This window comes from Rhipicephalus sanguineus, chromosome 8 (genome assembly GCF_013339695.2).
Source record: "Rhipicephalus sanguineus isolate Rsan-2018 chromosome 8, BIME_Rsan_1.4, whole genome shotgun sequence".
NCBI lineage: Eukaryota > Metazoa > Arthropoda > Arachnida > Ixodida > Ixodidae > Rhipicephalus > Rhipicephalus sanguineus.
The window spans coordinates 47,109,599-47,124,487 of NC_051183.1; the positions used below are offsets into that span (position 1 = coordinate 47,109,599).

The 14,889-nt window shown below is 47.1% G+C and overlaps 1 protein-coding gene across 1 annotated transcript; it reads right to left on the minus strand.

Annotated features, from left to right (window-relative positions):
• Positions 1 to 5,577: 5,577 nt before the first annotated feature.
• On the minus strand, positions 5,578 to 12,899 carry LOC119402711 (uncharacterized). Its single transcript, XM_037669810.2, has 3 exons — positions 12,244 to 12,899; positions 10,981 to 11,082; positions 5,578 to 5,786 (listed from the first exon to the last, which is right to left on the minus strand). Exons 1-3 carry the CDS (start codon positions 12,689 to 12,691, stop codon positions 5,578 to 5,580), a joined length of 759 nt encoding a protein of 252 aa, XP_037525738.2. The 5' UTR covers positions 12,692 to 12,899.
• Between the last annotated feature and the right edge of the window lie 1,990 nt (positions 12,900 to 14,889).

Consider the following 14,889-nt stretch of genomic DNA (forward strand, 5'->3'; position numbering starts at 1 on the left):
TCGGGTAGAGCCTGTTACACTGCGCGGGGTTGGGGTACGTGTACGTCTGCAGTTGTCTGAGGGCCGCCGCCTGCGTCCTGTTCAGCTTGTCGCTGGGCGGAGGAAAGGTTCGGCGGGCCAGGCAGAAGGCCTTGGTAATTTCATTATAGCTGGTCAAGCGGTCTTTGGTGTTGCCCATAGACGACGGTCGCCGGTGCGGTTTGTGAGCTCGCGCGCCTTGGCGTGTGCCGTCTCGTTTAGGTTGCGTTGAGTCTCTGATACCTCTCCCATGTGAGCCGGAAACCAGATGAGCCTGGTTTGACATTCTACCGCTCGATGGACTTGGCTATTGCGTAGGATTCGGGCCGCTCGTCGCGAGATCCATCCTTTGGCGAAGTTTCTGATTGCTTGTCTCGAGTCGCAGATGACCGTCGTGCACGTCGTATCCGTGAGTGCGAGCGCCACCGCCACTTCCTCCGCTTCTTGTGCGTGCTCGCACGGTATACTTGCCGATATTCTCGTTTGGCCTTTCCAATCGACGACCGCGACCGCGAATCGTGAGCGTTCTGCGTATTCAGCGGCGTCAACGAACCGCGCCCCCATTTCGTCTCCGTAAGTGTGGAGGAGAACTCTGGCCCTGGCCACTCTTCTGCCTTGGTTGTGCTCCGGGTGAACGTTTCGTGGAATTGGGTCAACCCTTAGCGTTTGCCTGATCGTGTCTGGAACGGCGGCTTTCTGGCCTTGTTGTGTGTGGTAACGAATGCCGAGACTTTCCATGATCTGGCGTCCCGCTAACGCGTTCCTTTTTTTATAGTATAACGGGTAACGTATTTAGTTACTTTTTTTCAGTAACGCCTACAACACTGCTTGTCCTTCAGCCTGCTCCTCCGGCTATGTACCACGCGCGCAGGGAACCAAGTTCATTCTGCGATGAGTTCATGCTGTTGATGTTATACTATCGATAGTACCATCGAATTTTTTACTATCGATAGCGCTATCGATAGTATTCTTTACCATCGATAGTATCGATAGTACCATCGATAGTTCTGCATCACTACTCTCCCCATGACATGCAGACAGGTGCAGAGGCATTGTTAAGCTGCCACCCCGTTGTGATAGCTAGTATATGTCAGCTAATATATAATTCATTCGTTTTCAAAGGGCGGTATCTTCAAAACTATTGCGCGTACACACATGAATGATATACGAAAACAACCACAAACTCACCAAGTATGATGCATTCCAGATGGCTGCACCACTGCCGCAATCCTTAGTCGAATGTATGGGATCAGCTCTGTTATCGTCTATAGTCGGGTACAACTTTAGAAGGCAGCGGCATTTCCTTCTCAAAGTCGGATGAACACAAGCCTGCACCAATGGGCGCGCACTCGGGACTGACGTCATGAGCGGGACGGCCGGGGGCTCCAGCGATTTCGGGGAACATCAGTGCGTGCTTGAGCGGGACTATTTCTTTAGTCGCGGAGGCGATCGGCTGCCGCGCTTCGGTCGTCTGGGCGAGGCCTGTCCTGACTTCTTAAGTTGTATCTGACTATAGACGGGTGTCATGTCATCAAATCTAAGACACAGCGTTAATTATAAATAACAGACAATCAAGCGAAGGAAATTATAGCGGAGTTGTTTGTAATAATTTTGATATGAAGGTGAAGAAATTAAAGTGGAGGAAAAGAGCTTGCCGCCGGCAGACACCGAACCTGCAAGCTTAGGAAAAAAATAAAACTTCCATTTTTGTTGATGTCATCAAACTGGCACATTCAATTTTCTTCGAGGTCTTTTTAAATAGCTTTCATGTGTGTACGTGTAATAGTTTTTGAAAAAAGAAAGTCTTTACAAAACGAATAAATTATTTATTTATATTCCTCATGTATTAATCAGCTGTATATAAGCATTTAATTATTTATTTATTGTCCCTCTACTTTGCAGACGTGCGTCCCTTTCCTACGACCAGTGGCGCAGCCAACGTTGGGGGGGGGGGGGGGGGGGAGGCAGGAGGGGGGCTGTAGCCCAGTCAGGAAATTTTTTCGTACTCATGTACCGGCGACCAAAACAGCCACCTGCGCCTGAAATCATCCTGGATTTTTTCTAGAATTGCTTTCCACGGTCGAAAAGATACTTGGGTGCGAACATTGCTGATTTGACTGGCTGTCCTCGCTGCGCACATGGCTTGTAACTGGCTGCGCAGCGCATGACTGTCAGAAATGCCCTGCAAACAGAGGCGTAGCGCCATGGACACGCTGATTAACGGGCTGTCCACGCTGAGCGGCGCTACCGCGAATGAGTAACCATTGTTGACTAGCCCGAAGCTCGGGATTAAAGGGACCGACAACTGGCCAGAACGGGTGATTAGATCCTGGTGGAAATGAAAAGGCCGTGAATTATAGTGACAGATTCCAGAATACTTTTCGCTATCTGAGTAGGATTTATATTTTTAAATCGCGTTTAAAAGTAACAAAAACCGGTATGTCGCGCAGCCTAGCGCGAGCGCCATGAACCAGACGTATGCAGTCTTAAGCACTTTGTTGTACGTAGTCTAATGCTTTTACACGCACCAGAACGAGGTCGGAAAATTTGAATATGTATGTTATTGTCAATTCCCGTTTGTTTCTAAGGTAAAAGAAGTAAAGCATGAGATGCGGCGCTGCTTTCGTGGCTTCCAGTGAAACGGAGGCTGCGGCGCATGCGCGCAGCGTCCGGCGGCGTTTCCCGCGTAGCTCGACTCTCGTCTGCTCTCGTCGTATCGGACTTTTGAAGAGTAGCACGCGAGTTTGCGCTGCTGCTCGCAAAATGCCATCGACTTACTGTTCTGTGGAGGATTGCTACCACTTCATGAACAGCACTGCTGGTGTATCCTACCACTTGTTTCGTTTTCGAAGGCTTAGCTTGGCTTGACTAAAATGTGATAAAGTGGCCTGTGTACGGCCAAAATACTTCTATAAGAAGCCCCAGAAAAGCGCTATAACTATCGTAAAATTATTTAATAGGCTAGAAAGCAGTAGTCGCGGCACCGCAGGCTTTGCAAACGTAACATTGCCGTTTCATACTTAGCGCATAACTTGTCACCACTGCTGGCGTATAATCGCTATCGCGCTCACCTCTCACTGTTTGCAGCATGTGATATTAAGACTGCATAATCGCTGTAGATCGAAAAAATCACAGCATATCCACGGAGTGATGGATGATGAGTGGGCGAAGCTGCGGAGGTTCATCGGTAAACCGTGAATCTTCCGTGAATTCTGCCCAGTACATCATCACCGACGTGAGATCGGGCGCGTTTATACTAAAGGTTCGATGAGTTATGACGACTTGCAGCTCACTTTAATTTTATATGTACGCTGTGAATTTTCATTCTTTAGAAAACCATTGCTTTAGAAAAATCTGGCGTCTTTCGTTAAGCAGCTGGCGTCTTTTCGTTTTGCTTTAGAAACAACTGGCGTTCTTTCGTTCTGCTTTTACAAAACATCTGGCGTCTTTCGCTGGTTTATTTCATCAATCAACGGCGTTTTGAACAAAATTTTTATTGTTTAATCACGCACAGGAGAAATCTCACCAGGCACTACCTTGGAGGTAAACAATGGCTGCTAATGGGAATGAGAGAGAGAAGAAGTCGGCTTTTAGCTAACACTTACACTTCTACTTCTACTAACGTTTCCTACTGGAACATGCCAATGGCTGCTAATGGGGAATGAGAGACAGAAGAATTCGGCTTTTAGTTAACGCGCACGCTGCGAATTTTTTATTGTTCAACAACGCACAGGAAGAATCTCCCACCGGCACCACCTTGGAGGTCAAAGCGTAAAACTTGTTACGGACTACGACTACTACTACTACCACTACTACGACGACGACGACTACGAGGGACGAACGGGTGCCGCCTTAAGGAGCTTCGCCTCTAAAACTCTGATTACAAATGTTTTACGGCGTTCTCCGCGTTACCACTGTGTGATTAGAAGCTCTGACCGGTAAGCTTCCCATTGCACTAAAGAAAACGGGTACCACAAAAGTTGGTTGTCGGTCCCTTTAAATGAATACTGACACGTTATGAGACATCGCAAAAGGGACATTTTTCGTTTCGTTGGTATGTATTGTCAACGCTGTCCACACACCGGAGCCGGAGAACACGTATAAAATATTTTAATTTGACTGAAGATTTCGTCGCTGAGCATCTGCAAGCCAGCCCCACTGCAACGGACATTATCCCGACGGGTCAAGTGTTCCCCCAAGTTTGCGAGTTCTGCGTCCTGCATGAAGCCTAAATCGTAGAAATCACTGTCAGGGTCACTGGACGACAATTCACTCATCGTTGTTTATGTGCACTGCGAGCAGATGACGGATTTGCCGCCAGTACGTCGCTAGTTTCTGTATCCCCGTGACGTCACACTGCTACGAAACGTCACTGAGAAGCCGCCCCCTCGATCCGGCCACGTAATCAGTTGGGCAGAAACCAGGTGGGCAGTCAGAGAAACGGAGTGAGTACGACGGAAAGGAAAAACACGACGGAGGACGGCAGTAAGATGGAAGTATCAAATTAAGAAGGTTCGCAGGGAGAAAAATGAAATAATCTGCTGCGGACATGAACTAAACAGGCTGTGAATGCTAATACCGATGCTATGTCAAAAAGTTGCACGTAATTTGAGACATTCATAATCGTATTTGATGAGCGATGCCCAAACAGACCGCACCTGACACGCATGAAAAACGGCCGCTCTGTTACGTCAGACCCGAACTTCCCGTGACAAGGAAGTGACGAAAAGACGTCGTACCGTTCGTGTGCGTTTTCTGTGTACGTTAGGCTTTTCGCATAAATGCTCGCATATTTACATGCTGTAGGAGAGACTGGCGCCTCGGTGCATCGCTAGGTAGCTCCAGCGGTTTCCTAACAGGGCAGTTTTCTAATAGATTTGGCAGGCAAGCAAGCATTCCGGAATTTATAAGGCATCCGACGAAATAAGCAGTCCAAGAACTGAAGGTCTCGAGAATTGGCAGGCACTTCTGTTGCAGCCTGAAACTGACGTCTAAAATATTCCTTCCAGAAGTTCACATTTGCACGAAGCATACAAGAAAATGGAAAGTGTTCAGATGAAAAACACAACAAAAAAGATGAAAAAAAAAGTGAAATATTACTGTAATTCACAGAGAATTCACGAAAAAATATCACAACAACATACTGCATATAACCCAGTATCACACTGCATATTTAATAAAAGCTTGCGGATGAGGGAAACTAGCTTCGCAACCAGCGCGCAGCAGCTACGAAATGGAACGCCCTCGCCCTCACCACCAGAAGCGACGCTTCATTGAACTAGAATACTTTCTAGAACACTGTAGCCTGTAGAACACTGTAGAATACCTTCTAGAACACAGTAGCCACGCACTCCGAGTATCGCGTTTCAATCACCGAATACTAAACGGCACTTCTAAGATTTTTCAACAAAGGCACTCGTTTTAGCTGCTCTTCATGGCGCCACGTCGCGCGTACAGTCCGCTCATCACCGAGTCACTTAGTAAGTGGCGGCAAGACTGCTGGTTTGCGTCCAGAATCGTGCAGGTCGTGCGTCTCGCCGGAAGTCCGTAATCCCGAGTTTAGGTTGCGTAGGGTTTGCCACGGAGTCCCGCTTGGGCATTTCTCGGAAATGCGCGGCTCGAGCTTGTCGGAGCACTGGCTTGAGCAGCATCGACGAAGGACGCAGCTAGTCCGTGTTGAGAGTGTAAACGGCCACTGCTGGAACCCTCCACCAGTACACTGGATTCGGCTGCCCTTCCCATCGGCAGCCGCTGGAACCATCGATTTTCTGGAAGAGACGATAGGAACGACAGGTTACGAAACTATTAAAATCCTACATTTCAAGCAAAAGTCTTATGTATATTTCGAAGGACGGCACATAAAAGCTAGTTTTGCTTTGTTAGACCCAACTTTAATGTCAACCAACAAGCAATCAAGTATGTTTATTCTCATTAAGGTTCCGTGTAACAAGGAAAAACGATGCGCTCAAATTTTCCTTCTTTCCTTCATTCATAGCGAGGGTCGTCCTCTGGCAGACATGATTCCTTCAGGTTGCATGCGAGGGATTATTGGTCAAGTGTTAGCTCGTAAGAAAGTCACGTGCTAGAGGACACCAGCAGGCAAAACAAAAGTGTCACAGAGTCGCCGTCGCAGTTACGAGAGGCGCCGACTAATACTCAGGTTTAAATGCACATATATTAACGATAAAGTGGACGTCAGGACGATCGGCCCCGTAGCTCACTTGGTAGAGCGTCAGACGCGTTATTCGAAGCTTGCATGTTCGGTCCCTGCTGGCGGCAAGCTGCCTTTTGGTCCACTTCTGGAACACTTTTCCAAGTAACGATCGAATGGCTTCACTAAAGCAGTTTATTGCCTCCCGAATCGATGACCGCAAGAATTTTGTTTTATGGCGCGGTCATTTGGGTATATGGCATCATTTGTAGAAAGCAGAGTGAACGATTTTTAGCTGAATTTAAAAATTAATTGTGAATTCAAGGCCGTGTGCAGCGCTATAATGCTTGGCTCGCGTGTTGTCCGGAGCCTCGACTACCGATCGGCAGTTTTCTGACCATGCTGAAAAAGTGTTGCAGGGCCCCTTTAATTTCTTCATATTTATAGCATAATTACTACAAATAGTGTCCCCTACACTTTCTTCGGCTTGACTGTCTGTTGGTTCTCATTAAGGATGTATATTTCGTTTTCCATAAAAATGCCGAAGGTAACACGTTTTGTATTTCACTGATTTTCTAGAGTGCGCACGCAAGCTCTTAAGAATTTGTCAAAAAGGACAACGCAGCTCGAATTGCGTAAAAGGCTTGCCAACTACCACGAACAAAGCTGTAATAAAACAAATTCTACACAATCGATAGTGGTCACCAAAATATTGTTTGAAGGCCACTTGAGTGATCAATCACGAAGGTGGTTAGATTGATTCCCGGCCGCGGCGGCTGCATTTCGATGGAGAAAAAATGGTAGATGCATGCTCGCGTGCTTTGATATGGCTGAACATTCAAAGGACACTCAAGTGAAAAAATGAATCGGTTTAGAGCGATAAATTTTATTCTGGAAGCTCTAATGTCGTGAAATTCACAATCCTAGCTTTAATAGATGAGAAAATCAAGTTTAAAGTCTAATTCTAAAATTTGACGCCGAAAGTGTAGTTTTCGTTTTTGAAGAAAAACAGCGCGCAAAAAAAACGTGTAAAAAAAATCGTCTTTTTGTGCGCTGTTCTTCAAGAATGAACAAGCACCAACTAGACCAACTTGCCGTTTTGTGTTTTCTTTTTTCGTATTTCAACGACATTGGCCCAACCAAATTTCTTGAAACTTGGTATTTTAGGTATCTGGCCCCCTCAGATGACAATGCGGTTAATTTTTACCGATTAGGAACGACGTAGGTGCTATCAGACGCAGTCAAAATCCGTGACGTCATGACGATTGGTGGGTGCGGGAACTTCAAGGTGCCGTCGCCACCCACATTTTTTTTTGTGAGTTTTCGCGCTCACCAAGCATCTTGTCGCGGTGAGTGGCGATTTCGGAATTTTGAGTGATTTACTAATACGAGTAAACTCGGTTTTCTGTTTAGTGTTCCTTTAAAATGAAACAATACTCGGTTTAATATAATAAATTGTTCTCTGAAAACACTAATGTCGTGAACTTGATCATAGTTTTAATAATTGATGAGAAAAACAAAGTTAAAATCTTCTTTTTAAATTTTGCGGCGATATGTCCATGCATGACGTCAGGGATTTCAAACATGTTTTTCGCATTTTGCGGACATTCGCTCCACGAAATTTGCTCAAAATTGATGTGTTAAGTAGATGGCTCCCTCAGAGGATGCTGTAATTCATTTTTACAGATTAACAGCTGCGTAGGACCTAGTAGGTGCCGTCTGAACCTATGACGTTACGACGTATGGTGCGTGAATTTGAAGGTGGCGTAGCCACCCGCATTGTCTTTTTGCGCGTGTTGTTATTTATACCAAGAGCCATTTGGCGGCAAGCGTGGTGATTTTGGAATTGTCAAAAAGTGATTTACTAATGTGAGAAAAATCGTTTTTCTCTCTCGTGTCTCTAAGGGTCGAAATTTCCTGAGCCCTCCAATACGCCGTCTCATCATAATCATATCGTGGTTTCGGGACGTAAAACCATACACCACATCGTTATTTGTCACACATTAGGAAAGAAAAAAAAAAAGGTCACGTGCCCTTCCGTTATCTCGACAAAGGGGGCAAGCGAAGGTTGCCGTGTGTATGCCTAACGTTTTACTTTTTAGATGTGAAGCATCTTACAGCGGAGTTCAATCCGGTGGTGGTGGTGGTGGTGTGCGGCGTGACCACCCTTACTGCGCATGCGCAGACCTTCTCCACATCTCCTTCCCTTTCTCCTTCCTCTCTTCACTTCTCCCCTCCCCTCTCCACTTCCCCTCTTCCCTTTCCCCCTTACCATTCCCCTTCTGAAACGCTGGCTCTACATGCCGAAACACTGCTTCGCATCGCCTCATGGTCCCCTTTAGCGGGAGATGGTGTGATTTTTTCTTTCTATCGCATTACGCAATGCTTCGTCCTCACTCGTTCCTTCCTTCCCCCATTCTTATCCAGCAATAATACTACAAGGTTTGCACGCAATAACAACCTTGCTTTACCCAAAATACATACTAATTATGCCAAGCAGAGCGTCCTTTTTTCATCCATCGCTGTTTGGAACACCATACACATCGAAATAAAAAACTCAAAATTCATCAGTTTAAAAAGCAATTAAAAGATTATATTCTCTCAGTCTCTGATGTATAGGTATGCCCATAATCTTACTTATTAGATGCGAAGCATCTTATGGCGGAGTTCAAACCGGTGGTGTGTGGCATGACCAACCTTACTGCGCATGCGCAAGCCCTCTCCACGCACCTCCTCTCCACTTCGCCTGTCCACTCCCCCTCTGAAACGCGGGCTCGACATGCCGAAACGCTGCTTCGTATCGCCTCATGGTCCCCTTTAGCGGGAGATGGCGTGATTTTTGTGTATTAAGGGGTATTCAGACGGGGGAGAAATGCTCGGGGGAGACGGGGGGATTTCGGATCACATGACCGCGACGTCACGGATTAGCGAGTGGGCGTGACCCCCCCCCCGCGCCTCCTCGGAGGAGACGGGGACGTTTTCCCCGAAAGGACAAACAATCCCCCGGCGGTGGGGGATATGGCGGAATTTCGGGCTCTTGTTTGGCCACATTGTTGCACTTGCTCCTGCAGAGAGCGGCAGTGGGTGTCCAGTCTGCACCTGGATGGTCGTCTGCAGCTCGTCGTCAGCAGCTCGTCAAACGGGTGGTGCAAGTCACCAGAGCAGTCTAGTAATACTGGTCTCCCCCTCCGTTTGCCTCGTCCGTGTGAGTGGGGGGCATTTGTGGAGACTTCTCCTCGCGAGCTGACGTCACTAGGCTCCGCCTTTAGCCCCCGAGCATTTCTCCCCCGTCTGAATACCCCTTTAGGGGCGAAGCTCCTTAGGGTATGGGTCGTTCCCTCCTCTGTAGTAGTAGTAGTATGTAGCCAGCTCCAGTTTAATGAATTGTTCACTAGATGGCGCTTCATGTATTTCTTAGAGTTGGTGTTGAGAGATGACAGATGGCGCTTGTATAATGCGAATGGCGCATGATTGGATGCCTGCGATCGTAAAAGGCGCTCTCGCTCTTCGCGCGCCTTCTCTTTCGCTCGGAGTCGCCGGATGGAGGCAGACAAGGCGCTCGCTCTTATCGTTCTTTCTCTTTCGCTCGGAGTCGCCGGATGGAGGCAGGCAAGGCGCTCGCTCTTATCGTTCTTTCTCTTTCGCTCGGAGTCGCCGGATGGAGGCAGGCAAGGCGCTCGCTCTTGGCGCGCTTTTTCTTTCGCTCGGAGTTGCCGGATGGAGGCAGACAAGGCGCTCGCTCTTGGCTCTTTCTCTTTCGCTCGTCGCCGGATGGAGGCAGACAAGGCGCTCGCTCTTGGCTCTTTCTCTTTCGCTCGGGAGCGAACACTTTTTCTGCATTTCACCGATCACAAAGCGGGGATAATGAAGGGACCACGTAACCCAACAGTACAATAAAAGTCTGATGTTTAATATATACACGGTGGTTCACACTTTTTATGTGATGTACTGGGTGAATTTCGCGGAAGAGTTTCACGGTTTACCGATGATTCTCTCCGGAGCTTCGCCCCACTCATCATCCTTCACCCCATGGATATGCTGTGATTTTTCTGATTTGATGACCTCGTTCTTGTTACTTTGTGTGTTCTTATTTTTTCTAGCACAGTCTAGTTTTGTTGTACTTGAATGCCGATCATTTCTATTTACACCTTTTGTAATGCATGTGTTTGTTATGACATAACCTGTGTTTCTTATTTATTTTGAAAAGAAGGTCCCATTGCAGTCTTTGACTTCGGGACCTCCTTCTGTATATTATCACTATGTAATCTTTTTACTAATTACAATAAAATTTGATTCTGATTCTAATGCCGGGAATGGGACCTTCATCCACATGCTTAGCGGCACAACACTTCATTTGCTACAGCACACAACGAGGGTCATGTGTGAAACAGTGAAATTGAACAATGAAAGGCAGCTATGAAATGTGGCAACGGAATATGACGAGTGAAGTCAATAGAAGATCAAAATGTCTTATCAGACACGGCTAATCGCCGACAAGCCCGCAATCGAGAGAGCATCACTTACTGGAAAACGGCACGTAAATACCTATGTGACCGGCGCACCTTCGATGGCCATATTAATGTACGCTCGCAAGCCCCGGGGTTTTCGTCTACAATGCAGAAATTTGAGAGTTAAAAACTTCGCTTAAAAACAAGACGCCATGAACGCCTTTGCTTATCTTTGAGGGGCACCATTACCAAGTGCGCCCCACAGTTTGTATGTATGTCCCACCGACTTGCCCAAGAAGTAAGTTGAAGTTCAAGCATAGTTTTCTCTACATGTGAGAACGCGGGTAATAACAATATAATTACCTAGACGACGAATCTCTTCAGTCATTTGTTCCGTGATAACTTTCACAACGTTGACGCCACTGGGACTGGAGGCGACAGAAGATGGCGGCGTCCGGGTAGGCTCTGTTAAATATAAATAGTCCACAATGATCTCCTCTTCACGTGCACCGCATATAACAATCGGGAACATTTAAAACACGCCCTGTTCTCGCTACGACGCATAATGACAGAATCTGAAGGCAGCGCTTCATTTGCAACGCGGATTGAGCTTGGAACGACGCCCCTTCTCGGCCCGAAAGCACCGTTTGTGCGATGCGCAACACAAAAACGCTGTCCGTGTTTTCAAAAACTAGTTGCTTCAACGAAACTTTATGAATGACACTTATGAGTATATAGGTGTGTTTGTGACTGTACGTATTACTTGTGTGTATATGTGATCACTGAATATGTATAATGCTTATCGCCAGACACCTGGAGTAGCAAGCCAAGCGATAAACCAGGCAATCATCTCAGGGAATATCATTAAAAGTTGCTATCTGCTGTAAAAAAATTGTACTGAGAGACCTTCTCAATGATAGTGTTTTTCACTTAAGCAGATTACGGGAAAGAACGCCGGCATTTTGGCGTACCAATCTGAACTTTGGAGCATTATAACAAAGGTTGTATTCGTAACATACGTAAAGCAGAAAGATTTACAAACGACTATACTTCCCCATAAGGGTATCTTAGCAAAAATCCGTGGAAAAGGTCAAGCGAAGGTTACCATCCAATTCTGCGGAAGCTCGAGGGGCATTCTGAACGTTTATAAACATGCATAGCAGGCTGATGCAAACGCCTAAAGGAACCGACAACTGGCCAGGACGTGTGATTAGATCCCGGCAGATATGAAAGGACCGCGAATTCACTGGGTTACTTGGAGTAAATAGCTTGTTTTTTTTTTTTCCTTTCGGGGACATATATAATAAGATACTGAGTGATAAAACGGCTATTCTGTGCGGCGTCAACGAGAGTACATCGAACATTTGAAGCCAAGGTTTTACAGAGAGGAATTGTCTTAGTCAGCCTGACGAATGCAGGTTCCCTCTCCGAAACGTTCGCGTCAGCTACGTTTCCTTGTGCGACAACTCCGGCCTACTCGATTCATGACAGCACATGTAGAATGGCCAGAACAGATAATGTGTGCGGCCAGTGAACTTACACCGACCAAGCTTAGCTGAAGACAGTCCGAAACGCTTTACAGCATGTTTGAATTTCAGATGAATGAAAAAAAGCGCGAACGTTTACCTTCACGTGCAAGCTGGCGCCGTTCCACGCTTCTGTCTGTCTGGAAAGGGATCATCGAAGCGATTCCAGGGTCGTCCCAAGCATTGATGTTACGGCTCGCAGCGACGTCACCCAAGAGCCCAGGGACACCGGAAAATGCGAAGCGGAGTTCACCTAAGTAGTCTCCGGGTTGTTGGGCGGGATTCCCTCGCAGCAGGTGGTGAAGAGTGGCAATAAACTTTGACTTAGGGCTGGCAGGGTAAACGTAGAAGTATGGTAGTGAAGGGGTAAACCAAAAGCAAATCATGTCGTGCTCTGCTGTCTCGCGTCCTGGATCGGCAGTCATGACGCAGGCGTACTTGATGCCAGAACTCTCGATCATAGCGCACACCGAGTGGCCGCCAGGTTGTCGTAAAGCCGACGCCAAGCGTTCGTGAAGGGTCAATGGGCTGGTCGGTGCGGTAGCCATCGCTGCGACGCGAAATTCCTTCCACGGGGTGAGCTGACGTCGGTCCGCGAGGCAGCAGTAAAACCAGGCTATGCAAAAGACGCGCACGTCGCGAGAGTTAAGCGATTCGACGGCGCTTAGTATCGACACAATGGCCTGCCAGTGCGTTATGCCCTTTAAGTCCGGTAGCCACCAGAGTCCCGTTTCGCCCAGAGAAAGCACAGCTTGCGGCGACATTCCGCGGAGCACGCCGGATAGTATGCGCAAGTCTTCCTGTGACATTATAGAATGACGGAAAATGACTTCACGAAATTGTCAGCGTCGGCCACTGCAGCAGCCAATGTCGCCCTTATGTGTTGCACCTCCTTGCCGTGTTTTGGGTGTCAAGTGCATCCAGCCCGTGTTTCTTCGTTTCGAGAAAAAAAGCCGATCTTGCTGGCTCAGGCGTAAGAACCACGGCGGACTTCGTTGGCCAGAGCGAATCAACAAGCAATACTGGCCGCAGCTTTGTATGCCAACGATGCGTTTTCGAGCTCGCGTTCACCGTGCAGCGTCCACGAATATAGTAAGCACGCGCGATGCGCTTCGTCCATTCCGGCAATGTCATCTGCGGGAGAAGACGTATAACGGTGATAACGTACTTGATAGCGAATTCAGCTCATCAACGAGATAAACGAGGTTAAAGAAAAACGATAACAATACAGTAATGAACAATCTGTGAAGGAGAAAGAAAGACTCGCGCTTGAAGGCGGCTGTTCGGAAAGAGCGTTTGTCACTGCAAGTTACTGACTAAGCTTATTGACAGCTGTACAGCACTATTTCTTAGCTTATCGCCTCACTAGTCCTGCTCGCAGATCTGCCTCAGATAACTACTGAGTCATTGCGATATGAAGTATACACGCATCTCGTGAATCAGGCCTTTTATTACAAATATATTCGCTCTGGTGTCGTCGTTAAATCAAAATCGAGAGTTCTGCGATTACGTAGCAATTTCCGCCAAGATCTTAAGGGGACCATCGAAGAAATCCTCCGCAAAGAAATCCTCAACCTGGCTAAGAAAGCCTTGTTAAGAAATCCTCAACAAAATGCCTTAAAGAGGTGGTGTAACTAAGTTTTGACGCTACAAACGCCTGCTGTAGGCTTCCCATGTATGCAAGGACACTCAGCACTAAGTGTTGGAGACAGCAAACGTTTACAATATACTTCAATTCGCATCCAAAGTGCGCCTATAAAGCGAGGCCCGGGCCCGGTCCCAACCCGAGAATATATTTCACCTCCCCGGCTCGGCCAGAGCCCCATATGGCCCGAGCCAATAATCTAGATGGTGTTGCCCGAACATGGAACCGACAGCAAGATGTTTCAAGTTTCAAATATCTACGTTTTGTTGGCGTACGCTTCGCTAACAATTATACTTTAACCTACGGTAATTTCTTGTAAAAAGGGGCTCACGGTGAAGTTGAGCGGACATAATCGGTACGATGAAGAGTTGGTCGGCACTAGTATACTGTACCTATTTTTTTATGCAAATACAAAGGGGATCATCATGAGTGTTTTCTAGAAGATATTGTAGCGAGAAAAGTCATTTGCAGCATGAGTTTAGTTTCGATAGGGAGTGCAATAAAAACAGAGGAGACAGGGACCAGAACGCTCTCTTCACTTTTTTCTATTGTGCTCTCTGTTGAAATTTAAAGCATGCTCTAACGACAAAGCCAATCGTGCACCCTTCTAGATATGTAGCACCTGTCTTCGGCATATCCGCACCTTGTCACAGCAAGTGAAATTTTTTCACATGTTATTGTGCAATGATCAAGACATTCCGGGTTTAAGCACGCCACGAGCTGTTGCATCACATATCCTGCCGCGCTAAAGTTTCTTGCATTCCTTGCGCCAGCCGCAGGAACGCACATCTGCCTTGCGAATTGTGAAGGCGTCGGATATTTTGTCAAGCGAATATACTTTTCCTCCCACCTTGTTTAATGGACCTATGCTATTCCTGCCCTTTCCAACGCTGTTGCAGTAGTATCATGTAGCTCTCGCACCATACAGCGCAGGGATCTTAAACACGCGGCCCTCCGGCCCGCCGCACGAGCATGACTGTCTTTGTCCCATTTTTTTTATTTTCTTCATAAGCACGTTCTTGGGCTACACAGGCATGACAGATCTAAAGCATTTTTTTTTTCGTGAGGCATCTCCTGCGGTCACCATACATATCCGTAAAA

Bases quoted from the DNA above. Each gene is read 5' to 3' on its own strand.
- LOC119402711 (XM_037669810.2), bottom strand. From the start codon at position 12,691: ATGGCTACCGCACCGACCAGCCCATTGACCCTTCACGAACGCTTGGCG. The intron at 11,083-12,243 runs GTAAACGTTCGC...TATATTTAACAG, and splicing joins GCGCCAGCTTGCACGTGAAG to AGCCTACCCGGACGCCGCCA. The intron at 5,787-10,980 runs GTAATTATATTG...CGTCTCTTCCAG, and splicing joins TGAAGAGATTCGTCGTCTAG to AAAATCGATGGTTCCAGCGG.